At 37.0% G+C, this 22,483-nt stretch overlaps 1 protein-coding gene and 1 pseudogene across 3 annotated transcripts in view; one reads left to right on the plus strand and one right to left on the minus strand.

The window, feature by feature from the left end:
• Positions 1-20,877, plus strand: part of STAM2 (signal transducing adaptor molecule 2) — a 54,586-nt gene extending 33,709 nt beyond the window's left edge. For 2 of the 3 annotated variants that reach the window (XM_050750428.1, XM_050750429.1), the window contains 7 exons: positions 3,938-4,032; positions 6,025-6,107; positions 6,249-6,336; positions 7,330-7,384; positions 12,866-13,019; positions 15,595-15,764; positions 18,780-20,877. In XM_050750428.1, coding sequence (XP_050606385.1) covers positions 3,938-4,032; positions 6,025-6,107; positions 6,249-6,336; positions 7,330-7,384; positions 12,866-13,019; positions 15,595-15,764; positions 18,780-19,008 — 874 coding nt within the window. In that variant the 3' untranslated portion in view covers positions 19,009-20,877. Of the gene's footprint in view, positions 1-3,937; positions 4,033-6,024; positions 6,108-6,248; positions 6,337-7,329; positions 7,385-12,865; positions 13,020-15,594; positions 15,765-17,138; positions 17,458-18,779 lie in introns of those variants that run through there. The other variant, XM_050750430.1, reaches the window with a different exon arrangement.
• On the minus strand, positions 7,909-9,568 carry LOC126933126 (60S ribosomal protein L30-like; annotated as a pseudogene).
• Positions 20,878-22,483: the final 1,606 nt, after the last annotated feature.

Below are 22,483 nucleotides of genomic sequence, written 5' to 3' on the forward strand. Positions count from 1 at the left end.
TGGAGTGCAGTGGTTATTCACAGACGTGGGCATAGCATACTACAGCCTGGACTCCTGGACTCAAGCAGGCCTCGTCCCTCCGCCTCCTGGGTAACTGGGAGTACAGCTTTGTGCTAGATTTTAAACTTCTTGAGGGCACAAATGGTGTCCTAATTATCTTTGTAACTTCAGTGCTTAGCCTGAAGGTACTATTTTCTCCATGGTAGGTTTTCATAAATGTTAGCTGAATAATGTTTGTTGAAGGTGAGGTTTATGTTCTTTAGACTTGTATCATTTTTTTGTTTTTCACTCAGTTGTGATTTATTTTTTTAATATAAAAAGCTCTAAATATAAATGCTACATTAAAGTTTTCTTTAATTGTTAAATGATTTGTGTAAAATTAGAGTGCCACTTTCTTTAATTTGGGAATTTAAACTTGAACAACGTTTTTTTGCCATCAGCATTCCATAGAATCAACTTGTAGTCAGTGAAGAGAGTATAGAGCTGGATTAGGACTGGAAAGGAGTTGTCAATTTGGTTGCTTTGCCTACTTTTATGCTTCATCAGAGTTTGTAGTAGTGGCTGGGAGGAAAAAAGTATCCTATATTGGTAGGACCACTGAGGAAGGGTATACATATAGTTGTTGATAGGTTCATATAAAATGCATGCATCCATTTCACAGGTTTGGGTTCTCTCGTTTTATATAAAAATTTCTCAAGTTCAGCTTTCCTTTTCAAAATGAAAAGTTAACTTAAAAATATGTTGTAAGAGAAAGAAACTTTTTCCTATCTTACATAGATATTTGCAGATATGATATCTTAGAACTGTCAGTACATCAATACATCAGTTATTTTCTGGCTTTAAGAACTTGGATGATATATAACTCTTTCATCTCTTTCTAGTGCTCATAAATGAAATGATGTTTCATAATCATAGACATTAATTCATCCATAAGACTCATACTTAAGAATGTCTGTTCAGTAAGTCAGATTTTTGGAAAGGAATAGATAAAATTATCATTATTTCCAGATACTGTGATTTTCCATATAGAAAGTTCAGGAGTCCAATGGACATACTATTTCAAGTGGTAGGAGTTCATCAGGGTTGTTGGATACAAGCTCAACATACAAAATTCAGTAGTATGCTTTAATCACAACTTTTTAGAAAATATAGTAGAAAAAAAGGCATTCTCAGTAGTAACAAAAATTATATAAATGATCTAGAAATGAATAAGCCTAACAAAGATACATAAGGTCTTTATGGATTAAATTATAAAATTATTTGAAAGCTATAAAAGGATACAAATATATATTTACACATTATGTTTTATATAAATGTAAATGGAGAAAGATACCATGTTCATAGGGAAGAAACCTTAATATTACAAAGATTTCCTTTTTCTTATATTATTGCATAATTTTGGTGCATTTCCAGTTCAAATCCCAACAGGACTTTTTCCCCAGAGAACTTGAAAAGTAATTTAATGTAAATGTGGAAATTTGAAGGTATGTAATAAGTGAGAAAGAGTAATATAGAAAGGGTATTTTCCCTGGCAGGTATTAAGGTACATTAACAAGATGCGTAAATAGATATGTGGACTATTGCAGCAGAATGGAATCTAGAAATAGGCTCATGAACAGATTACTGTTTGAAAGGTAGGGTATTATAAATTAGTAGAAAACATGATGGACTATTTAATAAATTTTGCTGTGATGAATGGCTCTTTTTATAGTACAGATAAAATTTTGATTAGTTTCACATAGTACATTAAAATTTCATTCCAAATGAACTAAAGATCTAAACATATGAGAGGGAAAAAAAATAGCAAAAACAAACTAAAACTACAGTTAAGTCTATAGGAGAATAGATTTAGGAGTTTAAGGGTAGAAAAAGGTAAAAGTATAAGCCATGAAAGAAAAGATTGCCAAATTTGATTGCATAGGGGAAAAAAGCCACTGTACAGTTAAGCCATAAACATATACTAAAAAGACAGTGATAGCCTGGAAGAAGGTATCTGCATAATTCAGACAAACAACTGCTGTCCAAAATATATAAAGAACTTCTACAGATCCATGAAAAAAGACAAATGACCCAGTAGAATAAGAAAAGTGGGCAAAAATATGAACAGGCAATTTTCAGAAAAGGCAATCTGAATAGCTAGCAAGCACAAGTAGATGCTTGGGAAATGCACGTGCATACAGTGAAATACGATTTCTCTCCTGTCTAATTATCAAGTGTTAGTTGGGAAAATTATCACATATAAGGGAAGATGACATTGTTACATGCAACCGGGGGAAGGAGGAAGGTGAATTTTCACAGCCATTCGAGGGAACATTTGGCAGTATCTAGTAAAATGAAATGCTTATGGCTGGGTGTGGTGGCTCACCTGTAATCCTAGCACTTTGGGAGGCTGAGGCGGGCAGATCACTTGAGATCAAGTTTGAGACCAGCCTGACCAACATGGCAAAACCCCATCTCTACTAAAAATACAAAAATGAGCCAGGAGTGGTGGTGCATACCTATAGTCCCAGCTACTTGGGAGACTGTGGCAGGAGAATGGCTTGAATCTGGGAGGCAGAGGTTGCAGTGAGCCAAGATCGCGCCACTGCACTCCAGCCTGGGTAACACAGCAAGACCCTATCTCAAAAAAAAAAAAAAAAAAAAAAAAAAAAAAAAATATTTATATTCTTAAATCCCAACAAGTTCACGTCTGTGAATAAGTGCAGAGAAATTGTTGCATGTGTGTCTTCAAGTCTAGGATGATCATTACGTTATCTTTATAATGGTGAAAGACTGGAATCAACCTAAATATCCATCTGTACAGGAATGGCTAAATATGGCCCATTCGTGTGATGGAATTTTAATTTAAAAAGAATAAGCAAAATTTGAAAGAATTAATATATAAAATTAAAAAGATCTGTGTGGATTAGCATCTATGTCTGTCTGTTTCTATATGGACTTGGCTATAGATATGTGTAAAAGAACAAAAAACCGACAGGAAGGCTACCAACTTTATTATGGTAGTGTGGTAAGATGGATGTGGCCTGGGATTTAGGGTCATTACTAAAGGGCACTTAAGTGTTTCCTGTTTACTTTTTAATTTTTTAATTTTATTATTTATTTTTTGAGACAGAGTCTCACTCTATTCCCCAGGCTGGAGTGCAGTGACGTGATCTCAGCTTATTGCAACCTCTGCCTCCCGGGTTAAAGCGATTCTCATGCCTCAGGCTCCTGAGTTGCTGGGATTACAGGCACCTGCCACCACACCTGGCTAATTTTTGTATTTTTAGTAGAGATGGGGTTTTGTCATGTTAGCCCAGCTAGTCTCGAACTCCTGACCTCAGGTGATCCATCCACCTCAGCCTCCCACAGTGCTAGGATTACAGGCATGACCGCACCCAGCCTTACTTTTTTAAAGCCCAGAGTAACAAATGATGAATTGCTAATTGGTTCTAAATTTTTTGTTTGTTTTTTTGAGATGAGTCTTGCTGTGTCACCCAGGCTGGAGTGCAGTGGCGCCATCTTGGCTCACTGCAACCTCTTCCTCCCAGGTTTAAGTGATTCTTCTGCCTCAGCCTCCCAAGTAGCTGGGGCTACAGGTGTGCGCCACCATGCCTGGCTAATTTTTGTATTTTTAGTAGAAACGAGGTTTCACCATGTTGGCCAGGCTGGTCTCAAACTCCTGACCTCAGGTGATCTGCCCACCTTGGCCTCCCAAAGTGTTGGGATTATAGGCGTGAGCCACCGTGCCTGGCCTGGTTCTAAGTTTAGATATAGGGATGTGGATATTTGTTTTACTTGTACTTTTTAATATTTACTAAATTTAAGAAAAATGACTTAATTATAGCTGCATGTAAACGAATATATTCAAAGGAGGCTAAATTTAATTTTTAATTCCTCTTTGCTATTGTATTAAAATGTGGGGGAACAAATGATATTTTTTGCACTGTATTTTTAGTGATGCCAATTGGTGGAAAGGAGAAAATCACAGAGGAATAGGACTTTTCCCATCCAATTTTGTAACAACTAATTTAAACGTAGAGACTGAGGCAGGTAAGTTAACTTAGAGAACATTAGATCTATTTAAGTTTTTTTCACTTAAATTTTATGATTTGGTTTTGGATGTAAAGTAGATTGGCATTTAACTTTTTGTTTTAAATCATTTCTTTATAGGCATGACAATCTAACCTACTTTTTAACCGAATTAAGGGGTTAATTTAGCCTGTGTCAATCGCAAGAATATTTCCTCTTATTTTACATCTTCTGAGAGTTAGCATACATAGTTAAGTCAGGCATAAAATCATATGTGACCATGCAAGTATTTAAATCAACCTAACTGTGTAGTGTAAGAGGCAGTTCATATCTATTCTGTACAAAGAGTGTTTTGATTCATCAGTGAACCACAGTGGCAAAGCGGGAGAATGGTGTGGGGAGGTTGTGGTTGGCAAGTGCCGAATATAATTACTGGATTTAGGAGTACTTCTAAATTTTAGACCTTTCCTCACCTTGATTTGATCCTAGGGAGCTTGAAACAATAATAAAGTAATGTAATCAAGCCACTAAGCTTCCTGGTTCAGATCTGCTGAACTTTAGTCAGTCTGCAGCCACAGACAGTTCCATTTTAGACATTTTAGCCATTGTCAACGATGCTGAGAAAGCATTCCATTTGTTATTCAGGTAGGGAGGTGGGGGGATCTGAGTGTAAAGGAACAGCTTGTAATAATACTAATGATGATAATTAGAAATAGTTACTGGTTTTTGAGCATTCATTATTTGTCAGGCATTGTGCTAAGTCATTTGTACTATTGCATTTCAGTCTCACAGTTCTGTGAGATAGCTACTTTTGTTGCCCTGTCTTACAGATAAGGACACTGAGGCTGAGCAGTTATGTGTCTAGTAAGTGATTGAGCCAGGATTCTAAAGTCAGGACAGTCTGACCTTAACACTGACTCACTGAGGGATATATCAGTGCTAATCCTTTCCAGTTCAGGAGAAAGAACTTCAAATGAAAGCATTATGCATCATGTGTAACATCGTCTTTGTATGTGTAGAGTGATACATTCAGAAAAATGAAGTCGTGAGAGGTTGATACTCATGACGTGAATATAGAGTACTTTGCCATTATTTATACTTTTATTCCTCTTATCTGACTCTCTAAGTAGATAGGAATATTGGAGATACCTTCAAAAAATAACTTTATAGATCATGCTCAGGGGATTCTATACAGCAATTTCTCCTTGACATAGGCTGGAAGGTATTAACAGGAAAAAATATTGTGGGTTTTCAGCTTATCCTTGTGTTATGCTGACTTCTGTTCTTTGAAAGTTAGCCATATATTTGAAATAAATGGCTAACAGTTGGGATTTAAAATTGTTTGGCTACGTAGGTTTTTATTGTTGTTTTATTTTTACCAAAATTTACTTTGTTAAAATATGGTACATTCTAGCAATACTTCAGGGAACATTTAAATAGTTTTCTGGGTTTGTGTATTTGTAAGTTTTTTTTCAACCTTCATGAAAAACTTTTGTGTTTAGTGTTGTTTTAACTATTGTGAAAGTTAGCTTAAAATAAGTTTTATTTTTTGTTCATATAGGCAATAGTTTTTTTTAATAGGAAGAGTAGAAGGAACTCATAGATGTAAGTTTGAAATTAGCTAGGTAGATAATAATCTGCTCTCATACATTTATTCACCCCAGTGGTAACTCTCAGTTTTCAGGAAAATGCCTAAAATGTCAGCTGCTGTTAATATTGCACATTTGTTCCACTAAAATTTTAAGTTCCATGAGGTTAGAGATTCTTGTCTGTTTTATTCACCGGTGTATGTATAAATGCCTGAACAATGCCTGGCACATAATGAGTTCTAAATAAATGTTTGTGAAATAAATGACCAAACGTATGTAATAACATATTGATTATGAAATGTGGTGAATATTTGAAGGACTTCTATTTTTTTTTCTTATGGACAATCATAGGCCACTTATAAATTAATAACTAAAATTACTGAAGTAAATGCTGAGGAACTTAAAATTTACTTTGTTTCTATAGCGGCTGTGGACAAATTGAATGTAATTGATGATGATGTGGAGGAAATTAAGAAATCAGAGCCTGAGCCTGTTTATATAGATGAGGTAGAGTCCCTCTTTTGTTTAATAGTTAAACTATCAAGACATTTAAATGTACTATCTTTGAGAGTGCTTGGAAAGAGTAATTTCATATTCACTGAAGTTAAAACTCTTGAGTTTTTAAAAAGTGTCCTATTACTTTTTTAGGATAAGATGGATAGAGCCCTGCAGGTACTTCAGAGTATAGATCCAACAGATTCAAAACCAGACTCCCAAGACCTTTTGGATTTAGAAGGTAGTGAATATTAGATATTATTTTAATATTATTTAGTATTTTAGCTATTCATAGTGTCTTCAGTTTCTTCTGCCTTGTATTTGCCTCTAGAGGTTAGAAATCTCTGGTGGGGAACAGACTAGTACAGTAAAATAATAAATATTACTCGGAAGGCATTGTCATAAACCTGCAAATCCTTTTCATAAAGGAAGTCTTTGTATTTCTTTAAGCCTACAAGTAAAATTGGCTGAAGATTTTTGCAGTCCAAAAAAGGACAGAATTAAAAATAACAGCGTATCAAATTGAGTCAAAACGTTTAAAATGCTTATTCCTGTTTAATTTTCTTGTATTATGAATTTAAAGGATGAAATTATACATGATCATTGTTAACTTCGTAACATAGTCACTTGATGCATGTTGATGTGTCTTTTAGTCTCTTAAGAAATGTGAGAACAATTAAAACGTGTTTTTTTGTTTTTAAAAAAAATCCCTTGGGAGAAGAATCTCTGGTAAATGAATAATCCTTGTTAAATCTTTATAGAAGAAACTTCTGGTTATGAATATAGAATACAGCATTGTGCTCTTTATAGTATCAGTGTTCACATTGGGAAATACACTGTTTAATCTTGAAATGTCTTAAGTAAATGAAAAATCTTCATATCTGATGGGCAAAGGTTACATAATTTATATATTGTGGCTCAAGTTTGTTTTAGTTAACTAATCATAGTTTTCTAGATGTCTTTAAGACTTTGGGATAACTCCAGATTTGACAGTCTGTCAACTTAGTTAATAGTTTCAAGAAAACATAATGAGATTTTTATTTTAAAGTTGTCCTTGCTTTTAGTCACATGATAGTAATGTACAGTAGTAGTGCTGAATAGTAGTCTTTCTCTAGCATGAGCTTAATCTCTGTGTATTATGCATAGTGTTGTATATTGGTGCTATATTGTTAAAAATTGTTGAAATTGGCTTAAATTGGATTTTCTGTGTTTGTAAGTATTTTTGTATTTACAGATATCTGCCAACAGATGGGTCCAATGATAGATGAAAAACTCGAAGAAATTGATAGGTGAGATTTTTCATGCAAGGAATAAAAAGTATAGTTTTGGGGGGTTCACTTGTTTTTTGGCAAACAGTAAAGTAGGGAAAGTTTTTGTGGAACTATACAATTCATGGAAATTGTTTTTCAGTTTCCCAAACTCTTACAAATTTATAGCAAGGTGGTGCAATAAGCTCTGACAAGTTTTATTAAATAAAAATTTTGCGCCGGGCGCGGTGGCTCACGTCTGTAATCCCAGCACTTTGGGAGGCCGAGGCGGGCGGATCACGAGGTCAGGAGATCGAGACCATCCTGGCGAACACGGTGAAACCCCGTCTCTACTAAAAAAATACAAAAACTTAGCTGGGCGTGGTGGCGGGCGCCTGTAGTCCCAGCTTCTAGGGAGGCTGAGGCAGGAGAATGGCGTGAACCCGGGAGGCAGCGGAGCTTGTAGTGAGCGGAGATCGCGCCACTGCACTCCAGCTTGGGCAACAGAGCGAGACTCCGTCTCAAAAAAAAAAAAAAATTTAAAAAGAATAAAAATTTTGCATGGCTTACTTTTCACCAGTCTCTTCTAGCATGCTTCTAGTGATATTAGAACTGCCTGGATCAGTGATAGCCAGTGTGCATACTCTCTAGTATTTTCTGCATGCTCTGCCCATCATTGCCACTGTAGTGATGGACAGCAGTTTTGGCCAACATTGTATAGCACTCTATTTCAGATTTCCTCAAAGCTGGACAGTTTTAGTGAGGATGACCAATTTTGCTTTGCCTTGTCTGATCATCTTCAGAGTCTGCTTTTACCCCAGCACATACTTTCCACTTTTCATAACGAGTTGGAGCCTAGAGTTGATCAACTCCACTGACTTTTTCCTCTTCTTTGAGACTATCCTGCCTTAAGTCCAGGAAGGTCCCCAACTAAGAGCAGCTGCCAAGATAGCTGGGGAGTCAAGTGCTTTTTATTTAAAGATAACAGTTTTCTGGGGGGTTTTTTTGAGATGGAGTTTTGCGCTGATGCCGAAGCTGGAGTGCAGTGGCACGATCTCGGCTCACTGCAACCTCTGTCTCCCAGGTTCAAGCAATTCTCCCGCCTCAGCCTCCTGAGTAGCTAGCACAGGCGTGCACCACCACACCCGGCTAATTTTTGTATTTTTAGTACAGACAGGGTTTCACCTTGTTGGCCAGGCTGGTCTCGAGCTCCTGACCTCATGATCTGCCCACCTTGGCCTCCCAAAGTGCTGGAATTACAGGCGTGAACCACCGTGCCTGGCCAAGAATTGAATTCTTATGAGAAGTGGTACTTATAAAAATTTTAAATGAAATTTCTCTAGTATTTGAAGCTAAATCATGTCTTCTCTTTTCATTTCTTGTCCTTGTATTTCTTTGTTTCTATTGCTCTTTTAATTTTATCCTACGTAGTTTTCTTTTTCTTTTTCTTTTTTTTTTTTGGAGATAGAGTCTTGCCCCGTCACCCAGGCTGGAGTGCAGTGGTGCAATCTCGGCTCACTGCAGCCTCCACCTCCTGGGTTCAAGCCATTCTCTGCCTTAGCCTCCCAAGTAGCTAGGATTACAGGTGCCCGCCACCATGCCCTGCTAATTTTTGTATTTTTAGTAGAGACGGGGTTTCACCATATTAGCCAGGCTGGTCTCGAACTCCTGACCTCATGATCCGCTCACCTCAGCCTCCCAAAGTGCTGGGATTACAGGTGTGAGCCACTGCACCCAGCCTCACACCCAGCTTTTTTTTTTTTTTTTTTTTTTTTTTTTTTTTTTTTTTAAAGACAGGGCCTTGCTGTGCTGCCCAGGCTGGTCTCAAACTCTTGGCCTCAAGTGATCTTCCTGCCTCAGCTTCCCAAAGTGTTGGGATTATAGGCATGAGCCACTGTGTCTGGCCCTTATTGTCCTTTAAAAATAGCAGCAACACTGAAGGGTAGACTTTCAAGGTTGAGCTTTTAACTTGGTTCTGCTCCCTTGTTTCTCAGCTCTCTATCTGAAGTCAGAGAGAGAACCCTTAGTGAAAGGAAAACAAGGGATAGGGCTTAGTATTCCATCATCATCCGTCTCTAGTGGTATTTATTGAATTAATATATAAACAGCACAAGAAAAAGAGATTAGATAGGGCCAAAATAAGGAGAACAGAAACTACTTCTTTTCTGCCTCTACCAGAGAAGTGCAGTAGCAGCAGGACTTTTCCTAGTCACCAGAGATTGTCATCTTTGTTCCAGGGGACATTTTAAAAATAAATGTGTTGTGTTTTCTAAAGAAATGAAAAATCTGTGTGTCAATTGACAGTAGTTTTGCCATATTTTAGAGAAAGCATTAAATATCTCCTTACACATCTACTTTGTTTCAATGCAGGATGTTAATGGTTAGTGAATAATCAAACTGGAAAAGATTAAAAAGTATTACAGATGTGGCTGTATGTTTAGTTCAGACACAATTTTTTTTAATGTTTTGTATTTTCAATTTGAAGTTGAGTGCACGGATGCAGAACCCATGGACATGGAGGACTGAGTGTGTGTCCACACATTCTACAATGAATATCATTGTCCTTGATAATTATCCCTTGATATGAACAGATATTATAATATATAATGAAAAAAGGCAGAAGCTATGACAATTTAATCTTATTTTTGGTTCATAAAAATAATTTTGTTAAAGGAAAAGATCTAGAAGAATTAGAAGTCAGAGTGAGGCCGGTGTGGGGGCTCACACCTATAATCCCAGCACTTCAGGAGGCTGAAGTGGGAGGATCATCAGAGCCCAGGAATTTGAGACCAGCTTGGGCAATACAGTGAGACCCCATCTCTAAAAAAAGAAATTTTAACAATTAGCTGGGCTTGGTGGTATGCACCTGTGGTCCCAGCTCCTCAGGAGGCTGAGGTGGGAAGATTGCTTGAGCCTGGGAGGTCAAGGAGGCTGCAGTGAGCCACAGTTGCACCACTGCACTCCAGTCTAGGTGACACAATGAGATCCTCTCTCAAAAGAAAAAAAAAAATCAAAGTGACCATTCTGATGTTAGTTAATTTTTTGAGTGAGAACTCAATCATTAACCAGTTTTCTTACCAGTTTCAGTTTTTGAATAGGCCAACTGGCATTTTTTCTTGTTCCATGGCCACAGCTGCAGATGCAGCTCCTGTTCTGGGAAATGTTTCCTGTTCTTCAACAAATTCTTATTGACTGTTATTTACCCTTGTCAAGTATTCAGAGATGAATAAAATACCAATTTTTCCCTTGAATGGATCATTGCGTTTGTTATTCCTGCTGAGAAAAACAACTCTACTGTTAGAAAGTTAAATTGTACATTTCATTTCTGTCATTTTGCAGAATGAAATTTTGTAGCATTTTATCACCCTAAGAAATTATATTGAGTAAACATGTAAATTGACTCCAAAAAAGTTTAGGTAGATTTATTGAAGAGAGATTCATAGTCTGGCCTTAACTATGTTCCAGATTTTCTAATCTTATTTCCTCCTGTCCTCCAAAGATCATTTTCTGCCATCTGATCAAGTTGCTCTTTTGCCTTATTACTCTGGGATTGTGTCTCAAATCTTTCAGGGGATTTCAAACACAGTGATCACGTCTTTCTACTGCATTTTTCTGTTGTTTCATCAACATACTGGGTTTTGTGGATTTCCTACAGTTAAATTTTAGTTATGCATTTGTTAGCATGGCACTAATTTCTGTAGCTTTCTGGGTGGCTCGTAACTCTTATTTTTGATAATAGAGTTTGGCCTGCTTAATGCAGTCATTCCTACCAGAGAGAGAACAAACTTTTTGTTGTTGCTGTTCAGACGTAAAAGACTAATAGAAGAAAAGTGACAAATCTTGATAGGACTCAGTGGCTGTTTACTTGGTAGTCCTGTGTCTGTGTGCCTCTGCTTGTTGCCTCTCTGTGTTTATGTAGAAAGAACCACATTTCAATAAAAAGGCTTGTGGATGTTTCAGGCCAGATGAAAAGTGGTTGCTTAACTATTATAAATTTGACAGTGCAAAGAGAGTTCTTTATTACTCCCAGGGGAACAGACAAAATTGTTTCAAGTAGGAAGAGTCTGCTCTGAAGCTTCTTGGTCATATTTGAAGATGCTTTTATTTGGATTTGTTGTTACTACATAATAAAGTATTGGTTTACTTACTTTCTCAAAATAAACCAACCAACAAAAGAGCTGTAGAGACTAGTCTTACACATTGTTTTTACTTGGATTTTCAAGGGTAATTATTTAAGTAGGTTTTTTTTTTCAGTTGATATTTTTATGGATATAAACAAATGAAAATGTGTGTGATTTTTTTTTTTTTTTTTACAAGTGTTTTTAAATTTCCATCATATCGTGTACTTCATAGAGGTTCTGGGCCTTGCCTGGGTACTTTCTTTTATTGAGATTTATAATTCAGGCCTAGATTCTTACCCAAATTGAGAATTTTCTTTTTAATAATTGAATTCTCAAAATAAAACTGGAGTGTGTGAAAGTAAATTCTCTCAGCACCAAAATTGTGAATTGATTGCATTTTATGAGGCATGGAAAGGACTTTTCCCTAATATTATAAAGTCATTTTGTCAGTGGTAGAGGATTGTGACTGCAGGTTGTCCAGGTTCTTGGCATTTTGAAGAAAGAATTGGACAAAATGCCCAGCAAAGGAAAGAAAGATCGAAGCAACAGAAGAACAAAAGCAGAGATTTATTGAAAACGAAAGTACGCCCCCACAGTGTGGGAGTGGGCCTGAGCAGCAGCTGAAGGACCCGGATACAGAACCTTCTTGGGTCCAAGTACAGTACCCCCTAGAAGTTTCCCATTGGCCGCTTCATGCTCACCTCATGTAAATGAAGTGGAAGCTCACGATCAGTCTGGTTGCAGAAAGCAGCCAACCAGAGGCTGAAATGAAGTTACAAAGGTCACAGTGCTGTGCAACCATCTGATTGGTTGCAAAAAGCAACCAATTAGAGGCTAGGGAGAAGTTACAGTTATGCTTGTATGCAAAGGAAGACTCCGCCCACAGTCAGTCTGACTGGTTGTGGACAGCAACCATTCAGAGGCTGGAGCAGCCATTCAGAGGCTGGTTGTGGACAGCAACCATTCGGAGGTTGAAGTTACAAAGTTGCAAAGGAAGACTGGACTTGTAATCAGTCTGATTTTTTTCGGACACCCAATTTCCCATCTGCTGCACAGAAAACGTGGGGAGTTTGCAAAGGGAGCAGCCTCTGGTCCTTTTGTTACTTAGGTGTGGAAAGTTAGGGTTGGTTTTTCTTTCAGTGTAGTTACAAGAAGTCAGCTTGAAAAACAGCCTTAGATTCCCTGCCTCCAGACCCTATTTTCCTGCCTTAGTATCAGGCTAGCTATTACAAGGATTAAGCATTTCTTCCTCTCAGTTTCCCTTTGTGAATATTCTTTCATTAAATATAAAATAGCCTTTTGATATATGAATAGAAATTGTGCTAAATTTAAAAAATAATTCATATCACTAAACAGATGCTAAAAACTAGAAGAGTATTATAATACTTTTCTTCTACATCAGGAAGCATTCAGAATTGTCTGAATTGAATGTAAAAGTCCTGGAAGCTCTGGAACTATATAACAAATTGGTGAATGAAGCACCAGTGTACTCAGTCTATTCAAAGCTCCACCCTCCAGCACATTACCCACCTGCATCATCCGGGGTTCCAATGCAGGTGAGCATGTTTTTTGAGAACATTTTCTAAATTATAAACAAGTTTTAAAGTAAAAGAAAGTGTTTTACAGCATAGTATTAAGATTTCTTTTGTATGTAAATAAAATTATAAAATTTATCTTTGATTGTTTCAGTAAATATTGACTGAACAATTAACATTCACCAGAACAACTTAGATACTGACATTTCACAAATACATTATAGTTCAGTTTTAACATGGATGAAAAGACCATTAAGTATGTGAGGGTAGTTCTGGTTCTTCATATGCTTTTGTAAGTATAAAGCATAAATCTTTTATGTAAGTATAAATCCTTTTTGTAAATGTGGAGTATAAATCCTTTGATTTCGGATGGTACCTAGCATATCAGAAGTTCCCCAGGTACCAAGACTTTGCTGCTGCTCAACAAGATTTAACATTTCTTTACAAATTTCCATAAAGATTTATTTGACTCACATGATTATTAACAGGCACAATGAACTTCTAGAGTATGCTTTATACTTCCTTTACTTAGCTGCATGACTTAAATTGTTAAAAATTTGTGCATAGCAAAGATATGATACACATCTAGGAGGTACAGACTCCATAAGCCATCCATGAACATCCGTAAGCCATCTTTTTCCAGTACTTTTCACCTTTTTTGTGTGCTTGCCATATGAAGTGAATACTTTATATTTGTCAGTATCCCCATTCAGAAGCATTTTGAAATTTCAGCCAGTTAGCCAGTTGAATTCAGAATGAGCTTGGATGAGCAAAATGCATGTTAATTTATGAACACTGGTATCTAAAGGTACATGTGAAGGAGACACCAAGGAGAAAGGGTAGAATGTGGGTGAATAATTTAGATGACTTGACACAACGTAATTGTTAAGTAAAAAAAGAATAGTCACTATGGTAACTGTCACGTCAGACAAGATACATTTATCAAATGTGCCATGCCTTGATCTTTTTGAAAATTAGGAGGGTAAGAAAGATTTCTGGCTGCAAAAGACATTTGGGAGTTACTCAGTTTGCTTCTGTTTTCAGAGTTGTTTGCTGCTGCTGTGAAAGTGGGACAAAAAGCAGTGTCTGCATCGTTGTATGATAAAACTATGTTGGCTTGTTTTTTTTTTTTGAGACGGAGTCTCGCTCTGTCACCCAGGCTGGAGTGTGGTGGCCGGATCTCAGCTCACTGCAAGCTCCGCCTCCCGCGTTCACGCCATTCTCCTGCCTCAGCCTCCCGAGTAGCTGGGACTACAGGCGCCCGCCACCTCGCCCGGCTAGTTTTTTTTTTTTTTTTTTTTTTTTGTATTTTTTAGTAGAGACGTTTCACCGTGTTAGCCAGGATGGTCTCGATCTCCTGACCTCGTGATCCACCCGTCTCGGCCTCCCAAAGTGCTGGGATTACAGGCTTGAGCCACCGCGCCCGGCCTATGTTGGCTTTTTTATGTGTCTGTAAAGGGTTATTTGCTATTCTGTGTCAGGTTTCGGTGTTTACTTGCATTCTGCTTACTGCATTTTGCCAAGCACAACTCATTTCTCTGAAAAGTTAACTTTCTGTTTGATTCCTCACATAATCTGTATCTACACTATTCACTCGAGCATTTGAAATATTCAAAAGTTTCTATTCTAATTTGACAAAAATACATCTCTACTAGAAGCAATTGGGGTAACAAGTTAGTTGTACCTGTGTAGGCTTCTCAGGAACCCTAAACTGCAGAAGAAGCTGATTCTCACAGTCTCAGCCTATTGTCAGTAGATTGTTACATGTCTACTAAGGAGGTAATGTGATTGTACTTAATATAGCTTATTTGGGATTTCTAGCATTCTAAATTTTCAGATAAATGGTCTTTGCTTTAAAAAATAGCTTAATTTAAAACTGGATTGGTGATCATTATGGTATGATATGATATTAAATGTGTGCATTGTTTTGATGCTATATATAGTAGACAGGTGGTAGACCCTGTCCTTAAGGAGCTGTTGTCCTGAAAATAAGTAGGGCACATATAAATGTCCAAAGAGACCTAAACCATTTTTGCTCTTTCCTGAGGATACATGTCTTTTACCAATAACTCTTCCTTACTTTTGTCCTGTTTGTCTGAAAGGTAAGAGATAAAGTAGACATCCTTATACCGTTTCTTTTTCAGCTTGTTCTTTTAAGTTTCATTCTTAGGAAGGAGTTGGATGAGTCATCCTGGGATGAGGGTAAAGAAGGTTATCATTCTTATAGTGACTTTAAGTGATGGTGGGCTTCCCTTCAAGGGAGTGTACAGTTTTCTGTGGCTCTACAACAAGACATGTTTACTGAGTAATAGGCAACCTGGATAGATGGCAATCCACTACTTAAAAGTATACCACCTGTCTTTCTCCCAGCTCTCTGTAAAAATAAAAGAACAGCCAAACAAATCAAATTTCCATAGATATGGCACTGTGATTTGACAGCTCACCACTTTTAGTTCTAAGATGGATAGATTGGTAGAATCAGATTGCTTCCCAAAGACATATAGTTTCTTTCCTTTAAGTCTTTTAACATTTTAAATATATTATTAGGCACATGTTTGGGAGATTTGTGAATCAACTTTTTCTTTCTGATTAATAGACATATCCAGTTCAATCACATGGTGGAAACTATATGGGTCAGAGCATTCACCAAGTAACTGTTGCCCAAAGCTATAGCCTAGGACCCGATCAGATTGGTCCATTGAGATCTCTGCCTCCAAATGTGAATTCCTCAGTGACAACACAGCCTGCTCAAACTTCATATTTAAGGTAAGTTTTGGGAGCTGTGCTAATTTTATAATTATATGTGTTAATTTTCCTAGATTTTCAGAATGGGAATATATAGACCCTTATTAAGAGAAGTTACAGAGCTGTTTATTCATAATCCTGTGAAGTGGAATGGTGTTACCTTAGCTTTGCTACCCATACTGAGATTATTGCCCACCCTTAAGCTTACAGTCTGCATCCCTGGGACAAAATAAAGCTAATTGTCCTTTATGAGACTAAGCCTATTATGTGCTTAGCACTGTGCTATAATCAGCCTGTGAAGTAGCCCCAGACTTACTTGTCTGCATGTACTCCTAAAAATTAGAAAACTGTTGTTACTTTGACCCTTAAAAAGAAGCGTGTTTGAACTGTGGAATTTGTAGTTCAGGTTTTTTTTGTTTTGCTTTGTTTTTTTGAGACAGAGTCTCCCTCTTTCACCCAGGCTGGAGTGCAGTGGCTAGATCCCTGCTCACTGCAACCTCTGCCTCCCAGGTTCAAGCAATTCTCCTGCCTCAGCCTCCTGAGTAGCTGGGATTACAGGCAGGTGCCACCACGCCCATCTGATGTTTTTGTATTTTTAGTAGAGATGGGGTTTCAGCATGTTGGTGAGGCTGGTCTCAAACTCCTGACCTCGTGATGATCCACCCGCCTCAGCCTCCCAAAGTGCTGGGATTATAGGTGTGAGCCGCCGTGCCCGGCCAACAAGGGGTTTTTTTTTTTTTTTTTTTTAAGACAAGGTCTCACTCAGTCACCCAGGCTAGAGTGCAGAGGTATGATCTCAGCTCACTACAGTCTTGACCTCCCGGTCTCAAGCTATCCACCCTCCTCAGCCTCTCGAATAGCTGGGACTACAGGCGAGCACCACCATGCTCTGCTAATTTTTGTATTTTTTTGTCAAAGTGGGGTTTCGCCATGTTGCCCAGGCTGGTCTCAAACTCCTGAGCTCAAGGAATCCGCCTGCTATGGCTTCTCAAAGTGCTAGGATTATAGGCATGCACCACTGCACCCAGCCCTGTATTTCTGTTTTTTAATAAAAACACTTCTACTCTGAGAGTTGTATTTAAATCTTTCTTTCTATTCACTTTGCTTAACCATACAAAATGTTCATTCAATATAATCATATGTAGATGATCTGTAAGGTCCCTTCCCACCCTCAAACTCCATGAGTATGAATTTTAGATATTTTATGAATATTAAATAAATATGTTCAGATTAGTGTTCAGTTAGAATAAAATATAAAATTTTGCTGTCCTTGGTAACACTAGGAATTATGGAGAAAAAAGTGGTGTAGTGTTGAAACTAATTCTCTTTTATTGCAAGCAGTATATTTGGTGGAATTTAAAGTTATGTAATTTTTTTATTGAAACTTTTTTTTAGATGGAGCTTTATCACCCAGACTGGAGTACAGTGGTGTGATCATAGTGCACTGCAGCCTCCAACTCCCGGGCTTAAGGAATCTTCCAACCTCTGCCTCCTGAGTAGCTGAGACCACAGGCACATACTACGCCCAGCTAATGTTTTTAATTTTTTGTAGAGATGGGTATAGTCATGTTGCCTGGGCTGGTCTCAAACCAGGCTAGCCCCAGCAATTCTCTCACCTTGGCCTCCCAAAATGCTGGGATTAGAGGCATGAGCCTCCGAGCACAGCCCTAAAACTGCCGGGCGCAGTGGCTCACGCCTGTTTTATTTATATATATACACACACACACACGTATATATATGTATACGTATATGTGTGTGTGTGTGTGTATATATATATATATATATTTTTTTTTTTTTTTTTGAGACGGAGTCTTGTTCTGTCACCCAGGCTGGAGTGCAGTGGCGCAATCTCGGCTCACTGCAAACTCCGCCTCCCGGGTTCATGCCGTTCTCCCACCTCAGCCTCCCAAGTAACTGGGACTATAGGCGCCCGCCACCACACCCGGCTAATTTTTTTTTTGTATTTTTAGTAGAGACAGGTTTCACTGTTAGCCAGGATGGTCTCCATCTCCTGACCTCGTGATCCGCCCGTCTCGGCCTCCCAAAGTGCTGGGATTACAGGTGTGAGCCACCGTACCCGGCCAAAATTATATATATTTTTTTAAGAGAAATGTATGCCATAGTAGTTATAGGAACAAACAAGTCTTGCAATTTGGTGTGATTTTTCAGCTTAGTTTGTGAAATGTCAATAAAGAAATAGTTTCGGAGTATCGTGAGGGTAGATTTTGGGCCCTATGCAGACTACACTGTTTTCCTTTTAAAAGTAGAAAGTCCTTACTGAAGGAAAGCTTGAAAGAGATTTACAGAGAAGAGGCGGACTTCTTTGTGCTGGATTGGGAGTTGCAGAGGGAGAATATAGGCTAAAAGTGGCATCTTGAGCCAGGACTCCATTCTCATTGCAACTGGCCAAGGGTACTTCAGTCAAGAACAGTTTACATCTCCTCAGATGGTTTCTGAATGTTTTTAGTTAGAGATTCTGGAGAAGGGAAGTTAAACTGGTCTTAGAATCTTACATTTTGTTTGTTTTCAAGTACCTCTCTCTTCTTACCAATATAAAAATTACATTAACAAGCTCGGCATGGTGGCTTATGCCTGTAATCCCAACACTTTGAGAGGCCAAGGCCAGAGGATCACTTGAGTCCAAGAGTTTGAGACCATCCTGGGCAACATAGCAAGACCCAGTCTCTACAAAAAGAAATTTTTTTAAATTAGTCTGGACTAATTTAAATCTTTTAAAAATAGCCCCAGCTACTCAGGAGGCTGAGGCAGGAGGATTGCTTGAGCCCAGGAGTTCGAGAATGCAGTGAGCTATGATCTGCACCCCAGCCTGGGCAACAGAGCAAGATCCCATCTCAAAAAAAAAGAAAGAAAATTTGATTAACAGTATTCAATGGCTGGAATGATTAAATTGTAATCAGAACAGTAGAGCTACATAAACTTGAAGATGGAAAAGGCATTTTTGTCATGATGATCTCTTAACTGTAAGCTAGATATTGCAAAGTAAATATAGTTTTCTTTTTAAAATTTTGTTTGTAGCACTGGACAAGACACTGTTTCCAATCCTACTTATATGAACCAGAACTCTAACCTACAGTCAGCTACTGGTACAACTGCTTACACTCAGCAAATGGGGATGTCTGTGGATATGTCATCTTATCAGAACACTACTTCCAATTTGCCTCAACTGGCAGGCTTTCCGGTGACAGTTCCAGCTCATCCAGTTGCACAGCAGCACACAAATTACCATCAGCAGCCTCTCCTTTAGAAACAAAGCAAGCATCTTCTTGAAAGCCTTCATAAGTGTATTATTCAATCCTTGTGATACCAACCTGAAAATATTAAAACTTTTTTTCCTCTTAACTCGAAAGGACCATGAATAAATAAAGCACAAAAACCTCTCTTACTCTACAAGGCCATAAAGGTTTTTTTTTTCAGTCCGGTTTGTTTGAAGTCAATCTTTGGATCAGAGGCAGCTTAAAGATGCTTTCAGTTAGTTTTGTCTTACTTTCAGTTTTCTCTACATAAATCTAGATACCCTTTAAGTAGCCTTATGACACTAAACAGTATGAGATAGGAGTATTAAAATATTATTTTAAGGAAACCACTGTTTCCCCCTAAAATGTCATAAGAGCACTGAAGAACTTGAAATATTTTTTTTCAGAGTTTCTCACACACTGTTATTTTAAAAGCCTAACTTTTGTGTGTGTAAGCATTTAGCTTGCCAGCATATTTCTTTTTGGCTCCTTAAATTGCAGTTGTGTTTGCAGTATTGTCACTTTTGCTCTCGCTGTTACGTTAAATAATAATTAGCATATAATTGTCTACAGAAGCAAGAGCAATCTGGAAGGAACAAAAATGTTTTCGGTGATTAACAGTGAAGACCTTGTAAATGCAGATGTGTGATAAAGCATTTAGTCAGTCCCCCAAACAGTCATGCCAACTGTGAAGGATTATCCCACGAAACATTTCCATTCCCTGAGGAAAAACATTTTCTTTCCTATATGTATCTCTGGTATTTACAGTTGTCACTAATAACCTTTTCAGGTGACTTTGGCTATTCCTAATGAAGATATGGTTCATTTGTTTTCCTTTCTGGAATGTGGTGTGCAGAGATGCTGCATACGCTTTTTATGGGATTGCGTGTGAATTTGAGCCATGAGACATTCCTAATAATTTGTTGTGAGATATACCAAGCATGGATGATAAGTGTGTTTTTAGTGATGTGTTGTTTTTTTAAAGAAGTCAAATCACTTGCACCATTGCTAAGCTGTCAACATACCAAGCTGTTGAAAAAAATTGACGATTTCTTTCAGAAGTAATTCTCAGCCTGTGCAATAATAGCAGATGATGACTTCATAGAAGGTGACAGATTGATAGGGAGGCTATTGAAGCAGTTTTTCTGCAGCCTGCATTTTGAGTTAGTTTATAGTGCTAATAGATTCTATATAACTGTGGGAGTTTGGTAGTAAACAAATAGGGATTGTTTTCTCTCCTAAAAATTTGCACACTACTTCATTATCTACCAACTTTTTACATATTGGAAAATAGAAATTGCAAATACATCTGCATATGGAAACATATTCAGACTGGGAAAAACAATGGACATTAGTTTTTAAAAAGTTACTTATATGGAAGCAAGATTTCTATATTTGTGTTTTTAAAGAAAGCTGTTAGTCTTTCTACTAAATCCATTTCAAGCTAATTCTCTGAAAATGTTGCCGTTTATCTACAGAAATTTGATTATAAATATGTTCCTTTTTCAAAGAAACTATCCTAAAACAAAATAGTCTATATGGTACGTGATCTACATTTAAGTGGAAAAATTAGCAGTATTTGAAAGCTCAGTTTATGTCATTAACTTCAGATACAAATAACTGAACAGAAAGTTTTAACCTTTAATATTTCATGTTCTGTTTTTGAGTATTTTCCTTTATGTTAATTCACTTATATACTTCTGAATGGCACCTTACTTGTTGGAAACAAATCTTCTGTTCTTTACAAAATAATACTTTTTAAAAAACATTTTAAAAAATCCAAAGATGCTCTTGATAATAGTCAACATTTGCATATATATGGAATTTCTTACATTTTTCTCCCAAACTGTATTTAATAAACTTATTTTAATGTTTGTGTATTTCATGTATAATTGTGATCTCAGTTATAAAAGCTTAATTCAGCATGTTTTTGAGCCAGTATAAATACTGCACACCCACTAAATTGGGATCAGCCATTATAAATAATGTAGTTTTAGAATAATAAAACATGACACATATATATATAGTATATATTGGCATTTATCAGCGAAAGTTTATACATGCAGAAGTTTTTTTTTCCTCTTAAAAATTATTTTTTGCCATATGTAATAAATTTTGTGTTGCAGGCTGTCGAAAGATAAAAATGATTTTAAATCTGTGTACTGATGATTCTTTCGGTGTTAAGAAACACAGGGTTATTTTCTTTCCTTTTTATGAGCTTATGGATTCTATTTATATTAAGACCTGTTTATGATTGTTTTCTGCCAAAGGAATTGTCTAACTTCAGATTTCTACATTGGGTTCATACTTAACTGTTTTATATCAGAAATAAAAAAATAGCTTCTGCTTTTTCATATGAAATCTTGGTACATCAGAAAGAATTCCTGAAAATTTATAATAGAATGAATTTTATTAATGTAGAAAAATACCCTGGGGTGTTAAAATATATGAAGTGTGGGATATATTCTTATAGTTTGTAAAATGTAGTCAATCAATATTGTCTTCTAATTTGGTAATTTATTTATAAAATTACTTAAACATTAGGTAATTATATTTGTTAGGATTTGAAATTATTTGTAGTTAAATTGTCATGCTATTTGAAATAATTGATACTTGACTACGTAATACATTTTACTGTATGTTTTGAAGATGATTATAATTTCACCTTTCAAAATGTAAAAAATCAATTTTAAATGTTTTAAAAACATATAGCTTAGGGATTTTTTTAAAAAGGCTTTCTTAGTAAAAAACATAAATTTAAAAGCTCCTGAGTTCTAGGAGAGGGCTTATTGAATTGTTATGAGAAAGCTGAAGTTACTTTAACAAGTAATAAATTATAAATAGCACTGATCTATAATGCTTTATTTCTATCAGAAGGTACTTTTTCTTCATTCATCATCAGTTTTAGCCAGTAAATAAATGGGAATACTTACTTTTAGAGATTTGATTTTTTTCTTGTTGTTTGGTTTAGTTTTCTTTCAAAAATTAAAGGTATATTTCTAAAAGTTTTCCCCAGAGGCCAGATACAGTGGCTCATGCCTGTAATCCCAGCACTTTGGGAGCCTGAGGTGGGAGGATCGCTTGAGGCTAGGAGTTTGAGACCAGCTTGGCAACATGGCAAGACCCTATCTCTGCAAAAATTTTAAAACTTAGCCAGGTGTGGTAGTGCACCTGTAGTCCCAGCTAGTCAGTAGGCTGAGGTGGGAATATTGCTTGAGGCTGCAGTGAGGTGTGATCACACTACTGCACTCTGGCCTGACAGAGTGAGATCCTGTCTCAAAAAGAAACTTCCCCAGAAGAATTCAAATTTTATCAAGCTGAATTAAAATTTGATTTTTTTTAAAAAATCTTACTGTGTCAAAAGAGGCATTATGTTGCTTATGTGATATAGTGAATAGTGTCCCTCCAAATTTCATGTACACCTGGACTGTCACAATGTGACTTTACAGTAGCCACCCCCTACCCCCACCCTTATCTGTGGTGGAT

The sequence above is a fragment of the Macaca thibetana genome, chromosome 12, assembly GCF_024542745.1.
Source record: "Macaca thibetana thibetana isolate TM-01 chromosome 12, ASM2454274v1, whole genome shotgun sequence".
NCBI lineage: Eukaryota > Metazoa > Chordata > Mammalia > Primates > Cercopithecidae > Macaca > Macaca thibetana.